Source organism: Danio rerio, chromosome 18 (genome assembly GCF_052040795.2).
Source record: "Danio rerio strain M-AB ecotype USA chromosome 18, GRCz13ab, whole genome shotgun sequence".
Classification (NCBI taxonomy): domain Eukaryota; kingdom Metazoa; phylum Chordata; class Actinopteri; order Cypriniformes; family Danionidae; genus Danio; species Danio rerio.
In genome coordinates, this window is record NC_141038.1 from 47,160,255 (window position 1) to 47,172,575 (window position 12,321).

General features: G+C 37.4%; 1 protein-coding gene across 4 annotated transcripts in view; it reads right to left on the reverse strand.

The window, feature by feature from the left end:
• Positions 1 to 12,321, reverse strand: part of bcl9l (bcl9 like) — a 97,842-nt gene that overhangs the window by 15,231 nt on the left and 70,290 nt on the right. For all 4 annotated transcript variants that reach the window (XM_087291901.2, XM_087291900.2, XM_087291899.2 and 1 more), the window contains 2 exon segments: positions 10,763 to 10,827; positions 6,845 to 7,235 (listed from right to left, as the gene is read on the reverse strand). In XM_087291901.2, coding sequence (XP_087148027.1) covers positions 6,845 to 7,157 — 313 coding nt within the window. In that variant the 5' untranslated portion in view covers positions 7,158 to 7,235; positions 10,763 to 10,827.

A 12,321-nucleotide genomic window follows, 5' to 3' on the forward strand; every position in this document is an offset into this window, starting at 1 on the left:
TCCTTTTGTAAAGTCATGCACGGTAAAAGCCCCTGTCACCAATACATCTTGCAGTGTAAATAAAGCATCGACAAAACGCTAACCCAGAAAGTCAAGCAGTGTGAAAACATCTGACACAACTACTTTGAAAATCCTGCAGTCTGATCTCGGCATAGGGTACTTGGCCAGCGGCCTCAAGCCAATGCACGCCTCCAAGGAGAGATACTGCCATATCACACATATATATATATATATATATATATATATATATATATATATATATATATATATATATATATATATATATAAATAAATTTGCCAAACTAATATAAAAATACTATACTATAATATAATATACAACTATACTATAATATTTATAAGTGTACTCAAGTAATATTTAAAATTTTAAAATTAAATAAATTGTAAAAATATAACCTTAGTTTTTATTTATTAATAATATTAATAATTCCTTACACTCATATTGTGGTTTTCTGGACACTCATAGCCTTACACATTGGGGGAATCTCCTCATCCACCACCACTGTGCAGCATCCACCTGGATGACGCGATGGCAGCCATATTGCGCCAGACCACACATGACACACCAGCTGATTGGTGAAGAGGAAACAGTGGTAAAGCCAATTCTGATATGGACATGATTTGGAGGCCATGATGGACGGATGCTGTGGGCAAGTTTAGCCAGGATGCTGGGTTTAAACCCCTCCTCTATTTCGAAGGACATGCTGGGATTTTTATAGATCAGTCCCCCTCACTGTACTGGGGCAATAGGACTCATATAGGCACCAAGTTGGGCGCCCCCTGCTGGCCTCATTAACACCACTTAGCTTTCAGCAACTTAACTTTCCTATGTGGTCTCACATCCAGGTACTGACAGGGAGCAGCCTGTTTCAGAGAGCTAGCACTATTATTGGCTAAAAATTCATTCATTTTCTTTTCAGATTAGTCCCTTTACTAGCTAAAAATCTAAAAGGTAATTTTTAAAGTCTTTTTTTAAACACGTGTTAAATTAGCACTGCAACAAGTAGGGAATATTTGATCACCTACTACATTTATTTTATAATAATTAAACAGATGGGATTATAATTATCAACTTATAATACAGAATGAACGTATAACGCTAAGCCTTTTGTTTTATTTTGACTGTTGAATGCTGTAAAATAACTGAAATCATTAAACATAGTGATATGGAACTACAATTTAATTAAGACCTGCCTGGAGCTACTTCAGCCCTGCACGTATCTGAAAATAATTGCACATTTCCTAAAATTAATACTAGTTTTAAAAATATTTAAAACAAAAATAAGAAACAAAATGTAACATCAATGTAAAATCATATTTTCAAAACTACAATATCAGCACCATCCACACTATAATAAAGACAAATATGTGTGAGCGTTTGTACACACATTCACACACACACACGTACACGTATACACACATACACAAACACACATACGTATACACACACACACACACACACACACACACACACACACACACACACACACACACAGCTTCAGTGTTATTACAGGAAGCCCAGATGACTCAGTTTCTCAAAATCACACCATTGCTCCGTTATTTCCCCTGATCTCTCTCTCTCACTCTCTCTAATACACACATGACATACACAAGGCACCGGGCAAATGGAAATAAAATAAGAAACGGCACAATGAACCAAACAAAAAGAAATGACACACACACATACACACACACTGTGAAAAGAAAAACACTCCTCCGCAATCCAGGAAGAGCAGGCCTGTTATTGCCTTTATATTGGCCAGACGCTGTTCGGATGAAGCTCACGAGACCTGTCAGGAACACGCGCTCTGATCGTATTTCATCTCCTAATCAAAATACAGAAATGAGAAAGGACACTTTGCAGAGATGATGTGTTTTTATGACAATTATGTGAAGATGCACCCATAGACTGTCAAGAAATTAAATATGCGCTGCATTTCACAATCATTTCATAGTACAAATCTTTTAAAGAGAGTGCTAACACTGGAATGGCTGAACACCCACAGAAAAAAACAAACAAATAAACTAATTTAATAAGTGCTTGCAAAAACAGTAAGAAAACAGCAGCATATATGTTAACTTCATTTGTGAACAGCTCTATCTAAAGCTAGACTAAAAAATCCTTCCATGGTCTGTTGATGTTCTTGATTCTGATTGGCTGGAAGGTGTGCAAAAAGTAAGGGATTAAGTATGTCCAGGAGGTTGTTATCGCAGAATCATTTCCCACAGGATTACTGGCAGGCCGACGCAAATCATAACACCATTGCATAAAGCTGAAGAGCTTTATTCTGCAAAAACAACCATCCTGGATGTACTTTATCCAGCTTATTACATGACTACTTGCAACAAAACAATAAAATTGGACACAAAACATTGTTCTGAGCCATAACAGTTTATCAATTCTTATATTAACGCAAAGCTTGACCTAAGCAGCTAACTGGCTGAGTGAAGATGATGAAGCATACAATAACCTGCACGTTATTCAGTCACAAGATGGCGTCAAACAGTCAATAATGCAAAGCTGACAGAAACTAAAGCATTTCAATGAAGCTTTTACTAACCTACTTATTACTCATTCACAAGACGGCATGTTATTCTGTGAAAACAATCATCCTGTATGTACCTTATCCCACTTTTTGCATGACTCCTTGCCAAAAAACATAAATATTAGACACAAAATATTGTTCTGAGCCATCCTTGCAGGCACAGGATGTCAACAAGACATCCTATTGACGTTGTACCCCAACGTACCCCAATGTCGGGGTACGTTGAATTATTTTTGGAAATTAAAATCGGGTTGACAACAAAACCCAATGTCAGGCCAACATCAATGTCCAACATCTAATCTAAAATCAACTAAATTTCAACGTTTATTCAGGTTACACCTTGGCGTTGTGTGGATGTTATCACTATGACGTCTATCAGACGTTGGATTTTGATCACTTTCCAACACAACCTAAAATCAACCAAATATCAACGTATTTTGACGTCAAATTAATGTTGTCCTTTGACGCTGGCTAGACATTGAATTTTGGTCACCTGACGTCATGACGTCAGCAACAATACTTAAGTAGGCTGTGGCGTTGACAAGATGCTCAATTGGTACTAATGGGCCCAAAGTGTGCCAAGAAAATATCCCCCACACCATTACACCACCATTCTCGTTAAACCTTAGAGATAGTTGTGCGTGAAAATCTCAGTAGATCATCAGTTTTTAAAATACTCAGACCAGCCCATCTGGCACCAACAACCATGTCTAAGTCACTTAAGTCACCTTTCTTCCCTATTCTGATGCTCGGTTTGAACTTCAGTAGAATGTCTGTCCAACTGCTAGTTAACGCAAATTTCTAATCAGCAAATCACATGGCAGCAACTCAATACATTTAGGCATATAGACATGGTCACTCAAATAACCGCTCATTACAACCGAGGAATGCAGAACAGCATCTCTGAAGGCACAACAAGTCTAAACTTTAAGGCGGATGGGCTACAGCAGCAGAAGACCACACTGTGTGCCACTCCTATCAGCTATGAACAGAAAACTGAGGTTACAATTCACACAGGCTCGCCAAAATTGGACAATAGGAGGTTGGAAAAACGTTGCCTGGTCTGATGAGTCTCCATTTCTGCTGTGAAATTCGGATGGTCGGGTCAGAATTTGGCATTAACAACATGAAAGCATGGATCCATCCTGCCTTGTATCAATGATTTAGGCTGGTGGTGATGGTGTAATGGTGTGGGAGATATTTTCTTGGCACACTTTGGGCTCATTAGTACCAATTAAGCATTGTGTTAACGCTACAGCCTACCTGAGTATTGTTGCTGAGCATGTCCATCCCTTTATGACCACAGTGTACTCATCTTCTGATGGCTACTACCAGCAGGATAACATGTCGTGCCATAAAGTGCCAATCATCTCAGACTGGTTTCTTGAACATGATAATGAGTTCACTGTCCTCAAATGGTTCTGACAGTTACCAGATCTCAAGCCAATAGAGCACCTTTGGGATGTGGTGGAACGGGAGATTTGCATCACGGATGTGCAGCCAACAAATCTGCAGTAACTGTGTGATGCTATCATGTCAATATGGAGCAAAATCTCTGGGGAATATTTCCAGTACCTTGTTGAATTTATGCCATTAAGGATACTAGTAAGGTGTACTATATATATATATATATATATATATATATATATACACACACATATACACACACACACCGTAAACCTGCATATATTATGTAAATGCAAACTGTGATGCGATTAATTGCGATTATTCATTTGACAGCACATTATAAACACAAATAGATCATTTCTTCTTTAGTCTCTCTTGGGTCACCCTGAAGATGCTAATAAAACTGTATATTCTAAACATCTGTATTTAAATTATAACCATTTACAGCTAATGGTTTAAAATAGATTGATGTGTATTATCTACTATTTTAAGTTCATAAAAGGTGACTTTGTCACATATGTTTCTATTGACAACATTGAAATCTTGATTTTAAGCAAATCAATAAATAAACAATCAAGACTAAATAAAGAAACAATTTTTTATATTTATATATAATATATTTCATATATTATAAATTTGGTTAATTTGGTTAACATGATCGCCTCACGCCAAGAAGGTCGCTGTTTCAAGGTGATGTGATGTTAGGTGAAGGTGATGCGGTTTCCCCCACAGTCCAAAAACATGCACTATAGGAGAATTGGTTAAACAAAATCGCCCGTAGTGTATGTGTGTGACAGCACGAGTGTATGGGTGTTTCCCAGTGATGGGTTGCAGCGGGAAAGGCATCTGCTGCATAAAACATATGCTGGATAAGTTGGCGGCTCATTCCACTATGACGACCCCAGATTAATAAAGGGACTAAGCCGAAAAGAAAATGAATGACTGAATATTATAAATGTTGTATACTGTATTTATATGTTTATACTATTATTGAACTGCCTTGAATTTTACTAAATGAACGCGTAAAAACAGATCCAAAGACCCATGACTTTATTGAGAATTGAACTGCTTTTAAACTTTTCTTCATTTCTTTACGCCAATTTCTTGCTTTGGTTTTGGCAAGAAACTGAGCAGGACATGTTCAGTCAGAATTACAAAACCACACATGGGAATTTGAGCATGAGTGTGTGTTTGTGTGTGTATATTTATGTGTGTGAGTGTGTGCGTGTATACGTGTGTGCTCTAGGGGACCTGTTGACATTCAGGAACTGGTGGCGTTGAGCCTCCCTCCCCCTCAGTCTCTATTCTACTTCCTGTCTGAGTGTGATTGTTGCTCTGTCTCCTCTCAACTGACACACACACACACACACACACATACACACACACACACACACAAAAGGACAACTAACAGGAAAACACATACACACTCGCGTGCACACGCATTCCAGGAGCGCGCACAAAAACACAAATACACACACACTCAGAAAGGTCAGGGCATTTTGGGGTTGCGGAAAACCTGCAGTTTCATCTTTACTGTGTTTCCAGTTGAAAGGGGGATTCCAGAAGTGTGGCCTTTTCTAGATCGGCGATGGAGAGATGCATAGAAATTAGTCAAATGAATGTGTGTAGTGCTGACCTTAGTTAACAGATTCTGGCCACTCCATGCTTAACTGATCATTTAAAAGTTTTATTAAATATTTTTAGTATTTTCTGTTTTCAATATAGCATGACATGCATGAGTATTTTAGTGTTATTTTTTTTTTACTGAAAATTCAGTGACTCAGAAAACATGACGGATATTACAATAGGGAAATCAGTCAGTCAGAATCTGATGTTTTGAGAAATCTCATGGCATTTTATTTTATTCAGGCATGTGATCAGCCAACGACAAAAAGAAGAAAGACGAGATATTTGTGTGTGTGTTTGTAAACAATAAATAATATTCTTTATATAAATAATTGATATTGGCCACACAATTTGTGCTTAAATTATTGTTTAATCACTTTAAATGTTTAGCAGTTTAAAGCCTGGTTTATACTTCTGCGTCAAGTGACCGGCGTAACCCACGGCGCATGCAACGCGCGTAGCTGTGCATTTATACTTCTGTGCGCGGTCACTGTTGGTCTGCATTAACACTTCCGAAACAGTAGTTGGCAGTGAAATGTAAATATTCCTCTGTGTCGAGTTTCTTCGCTGCTGTTTTGTTTTCTCTGAATGCTTCCTTAATGGACAAGTGGCTCAAACTCGCTCATTTTGAGGCAGGAACCGGCGGACGTGCAACAACTTTAACCATGAGGTCAACACAAAACAAAACTTTCCATCCGGAGCTCCTTCACGGGACTCCACACTTGTAAACAATTGCTTCATCGGGCTCGCGCGGCTCTCCGTCCCGCCCAGACTCGTCAGCGCTACCAAGCTGACCAATCACAGAGCTTGCGCTATGAGTCGTTGCAACGTGTAATTACATTTTTTGAGAGGTGCACATCAGCGACGCCAATGGCCATGGCGTAGGGGCTATGCGTCAACGTGTAGGCTGCGCCTTAGCATATACACGATAAGCTAATCAGCTGATGTTTCTTTGTACTATTTGAATCGTTTACGAAATAAAAAAATCTTACATTTTTATAAATTTTTATAACTTTGAATCATGTTTCCAGAGGTCACATTTTCAGCCACATCCACATATATTGTGGGAGCTGAAATAAAACACTTGTGTTTTCCACCAAGGCAACAGGTGTGCTAAAATATAATTCTGGAAACGGACAGTGGGCTGGTTATAGAGGCCATAACAATGAAAGACAGGGTGACGAAAAATGCACAAATGCAAGTCGCTGAACTTTTTTCGCGAACATAAACATGAAAGGAAAACCTACCTTTAGCATCTGGCTCCAAAACCGGGGTGAGTGACTCTCTCTGGTCTCCTGTGTCGATGGACACGCTCCGCTCCCTCTTCGCTTTGGTCTTCATCATTCCACCGCCGCCGCCTGTCTGGTTGAGGGTCTTCAGTCCAGGGTTTCCAGGTGAAATCTGGTTGGCTTTAACTCCATGATTTCCAGACGCGCTACCCTTTGACCCTTGGATGCCAGCAGGTGCTTGCTGCTGCGCCTGGTTTACATTGGGGAGCTGTGATTGGGCCCCGCTTGTCACTTGCTTGCCATGATTGGATAGTTTATTTTCAGAGTGCATTTGATTGGCTGGTGATGGAGAGGAAACGGCGGGGGTTGGGTTCCGGCAATTTGTCGAGTCTGCCTGTCAGTGAGACAGCTGAAAAGAGAAATATGACAGAATCATCAGAGTTTGGCTTGAAGATTTATTAGCTACTTCATCTCATATGATAAACATTCACTAGGGCTGAGCGGAATAACATTTAGTAACTAGATGTGGACTTTTTAAAACTGGGTGGTGCTTGCTAGGGTAAAGGTTGCCTGAGTGCTCAGAGGTGTTGTTACAACGTTGCTAGTGTGTTCTTTATGGTTAAAAGTGCATTGCTAGTTGGTTGCAAGGGAGTCACGGGATGGTCACATTTGCCATCCCTCTAAAGGCTGATTTATGTTTCTACGTCAAGCAATCGTCGTGACCCAATATCGCATACCTATTTATTTCTGCGTGCTGTTTGTGTTGCTCTGCAATAACACTTCCGAAATGCTAATGGCTGTGAGGTGTTTATGTTCCTCTGTGTCGAGTTTCTTCCCAGGTATTTTGTTTTTCTGAATGCTACCTTAATGTACAAGTAGCTAAAACTCGCTCACACAGAGGCAGGAACTGGTGGACGTGCATTAAACTTTAATCATAAGGTAAACACAAAACAAAAGTTTCCATCTGGAGCTCCTTCATGGGACTCCACACTTGTAAACACTTGCGTGGCTCTCATCCATGCCCACACTCGTCAGTGCTACCAAGCAAACCAATCACAGAGCTTGCGCTACGCGTCATTGTGACACGTACTTACATTTTTTGAGAGGTGCGCGTCAGTGTCGGCCATGGTGAGGGGTATGCGACTGTGCGAAGGCTTCCCCGTACAATATGTGTGTACTTGATGCAGAGGTAGAAATCAGCCTTAACATCGTGTGCTAACTACACATGTCATAGCATGACAAGCAATTTGGCTGTCTCCACCAATGCTATGCTACATTTAACTATAGCCATTCAGAAAGCATAGAATAGTGCACTGCACTCCCAATGAAACTGGTATGGTTATAATCAATACATTATTATAACATTATTATCAACATTATAAAAAGTGCATATGTTTCTGAGTGACTGATGTTGCTGGTTTGTTGAGTCACAGTTCTGACTTTCATTTTCAAACTGTTTGCTAGTTATTTTAAGATCTGAGGTAAACTTAGTCTTTCCGCTTTCAGTATAGAAATAAATGTCACATATGTGGCATCCAAACTCCCTCTGCTAGCATTTAACAATAAAAACGTAGGTGAGGTGATTTGCATTGTAGTTTATGCTGTTGTCCTGCCGCGATGTCATTCATTTGTGTTGATAAAATACTTATACAGCATTTAAAATAACTTATATACCTAATGGTCTGACAAATGTTTTATAGACTATTTGTTGCTATTATAATATTACATGAAAAGGTTTAGACAGCATATTTATTGTTTATTTAGATAAAGGTGGTTACTTATGCATAATGATGAATTAGTCTTACTTTATAAATATATTTTTTTACTATCTGAAACATGTATTGTTCACTGATGAGTCCACCTTCACTGTCTTTTCCACATCCGAGAGAGTTACGTTGTGGAGAAGCCTCAAAAGAAGCAGCCCACCCAAACTGTTGCATACCCGTTGTGTACCATGGGGTGGATCAGTGATGGTCTGGGCTGCAGTAACATGGCATTCCCTAGGACCAATACCTGTGCTCGATGGGTGCATCACTGCAAAGGGCTACCAAACTACTCTGGAGGTCAACGTGCACCTATTAGTTCAAACATTGTATCCTGAATCCATTATCAGCATGATAATGTACCAATACACACAGCAAGACTGATGACAGAGTGGTTTGATGAACATGAAAGTGAAGTTGAACATCTCCCATGGCCTGCACAGTCACCAGACCTAAATATTATTAAGCCACTTTGGGGTGTTTTGGAGGAGCGAATGAGGAAACGTTTTCCTCCACCCTCATTACTTAGTAACCAAACCACTATTCTGCAAGAAGAATGGCTCAAAAAAGGACCTCCTATACCGATCATACCATAATAATGAATTAGGTTTAGGTTTAGAAAACTTTTAAATTTATTAAAAATTATTGTGGTCTAAAACCAGACATTTTAGTCTCATTCTCCAACCCCTGTATATCTACACCACCTGACGAAAGTCTTGTCGCCTATCCAAGTTTTAAGAACAACAAATAATAACTTGACTTCTAGTCGATCATTTGGAATGAGAAGTGGCTTAAATAAAAGACAAAAACCTCTAGATAACGCTTATCATACCAAACTAAAATATGATCATGCCTTGATTTTTAATTATTTAATTAGGACAGTAAGGTCTGACTTTGCTTAGACAAAAGTCTTGTCACTTAACAGAAATAATGTCCAATAACACTGCGACGTACAAGACGAAGAACACAAAAACACCATTTTGTCGGGGGAGAGAGAAGCTGCAGCGTGTGCACATGCCGCCATCTTGGAAGATGATATGGCTGTTTCCCAGTGCTGGGTTGCAGCTGGAAGGGCATCCACAAACATATTCTGGATAAGTTGGTGGTTCACTCCGCTGTGGTGACCCCTGATTAATAAATCGACTAAGCAAAAATGAATGAATGAATGTTCACTGAGATACCATCTAGCTGCAAGCTCATTTCTAAACTTTAACAACCACATGTCCCTTAAATTTCTTAGTTGTGATTTTGGTAACAACATTAACAACCATTACATACATCACTGAGATAGTTCACTTAAAAAAATAAACACAAACACATCCTGAACTTTGAGCTGTGACAAGCAGGACTTGACAGAATTCAACACTCTGTTTATTAAAATGTAAATGATCTGGTTTTGCATGTCAGGAGATTGCTGTCTCTTTTGTACGGATGTAACAAATAATTCCAGCCATAATACTCAACTCACAATATGGTATCACAATATTTCAATCCAAAAAAAAAAAAAAAAGAAAACAACATTTGCTAGGAATTAGTGTGGTCAACTTGAACAGACTTAAACCTGGTTCTGTTCCCAGTTAACCGTGCAGTGTTGATACCAGAATACAAATTCTCATGATTCTGAAGCTGTATAATTAATCACGTTAATCGTTAAGCACTATCACTAACTACAGCATATCCTGTAAAATAAGCAACTTTACATGTAAAATCAGACATTCGTCCATTAATAGAACAGTATATTTAATGTTACATATAACAAAATATACCTTATAAGATTCAGTAAGCTGACCTCTGGATAAAACTAACTCTTTATAATGAATCATATTGGGTAACACTTTATTTGGATGGTCCATTTGAGTATTAGTAGACTGTCTGCTTAATATCTGTTGATACTGCTCTTTCAGCAGACATTTAACTGACTATAAGAAACTTTGCAAGTACATGTCAACTTACACTAACCCTAACAATCTACTAATAATCTAATGAGATTAGGTAGGCATGTAGATGCAATGTAACCTAAATTCAACAAATGGACCATCAAAATAAAGTGACCTGATATTGTTTACCACATTGCCTTGCAAGATTTTTTTTATTGCAATATCTTTAAATAATGATGATGTATCGTTATAGCCCTACTGCTTTGCATTGGATGCTGTGGGTTTGATTTACGCACCTCACTAGGTGGAAGATGCAACAGACGAGTGCATTTCGACGTCTCGTCACTGCACACACACTGATCTGTAACACAAACACAAGACAGAGGTTTAATTAGGTTTACTTAAATATAATCAAGACCACAGACACATAAAAACAACATAATTAGCTATTTGTAGTATAATGACTGAAGAGAAATGAAAACCTATGAAGGAAATAACTTCATTAATAATAATAATAATAATAATAATAATAATAATAAGAAGAAGAAGAAGAAGAAGAAGAAGAAGAAGGAGAAGAAGAAAAATATTATTAGTATAATTTATTAACAACAACAACAACAACAACAACAACACTATTATTATAATTATATTAATAATAAAAAACAATAATAACAACAATAGCAACAACAACAACAATAAAAATAATAAAAACAATAATAATAACAATAATAACAACTATAATATTAATAATAATAATAATAATAATAATAATATCCAAATTTCTATAAAATTTGTCAATTTCTTGGCAATTGGAAAAAAATTATTATTTTATTTTTATAAGATAAATTATTTAAGAATTAACTAAATTGAAGAGGATTAGGCTAAATTAAATTAATATGTAAGGTATCAGTCCTCCCCGCACATATGTACACAAATATTATGGCAACTATTTTATTATATTGATCTATCTCTCTCTCTTTATTTATTTATTTATTTACTTATTTATTTATTTATTTATTTATTTATTTTTAGTTATTCTTTTTGTGCCTCTGTTATTTTTATTAATAGTTGTGTAAGTTGTACAAAAGCGAATGTGTTTTAATATTTAAAAAAAAAATCTAATAAATCAAGTAACCAAAAAATACAGTGAGGGAAATAATTATTGAACATGTCACCATTTTTCTCAGAAAACATATTTCTAAAGGTACTGTTGACTTCAAATTTGTAGCAACAAAAGCATCCATTTACAGATGAAGTTTTGTGTAATAAAATAAAATGATGCAGGAAAAAAGTATTGAACACATGAAGAAAGGGAGGTGTAGAAAGGTAGTGAAAGCCCAGACAGCAGCTGAAATCTCTCAGTAGTTCTTCAGCAACCCTCTACGTCACAGTAAATTGATATATGCTGCTTCAGTCCAACATCTACATTATCAAGATGATGAAAATGAAACCAGGGTAGACATTTCAGCAAGAAAATGAGCCAAAACACAGCCACTCTCAAATGCTTTCAGAGAAAGAAAATCAAGCTGTAGAATGGCCCAGCCAATCACCTGACTTGAATCCAATAGAGAATACAAAATAAAGCTCAGATTTGATAGACGAGACCCACAGAACCATCAAGATTTCTACACTCTGTTGAAGTCTGGGGAAAAACTCACACCTGAGTAATTCATGTGACTTCATTCTCTATGTAAGAGGCGTCTTTCAGCTGCCATCAATAAAGTATTAAATATATTTCAGTAGTTCAGCATTTTCTCCTTGTGTCATTACATTGTTATAACACATAACTCATTTTTCAGATGTTTGTTTTGTTTTATTTTTATGTTTGCATTGTTTGAGTTTTTACCTAAATCTG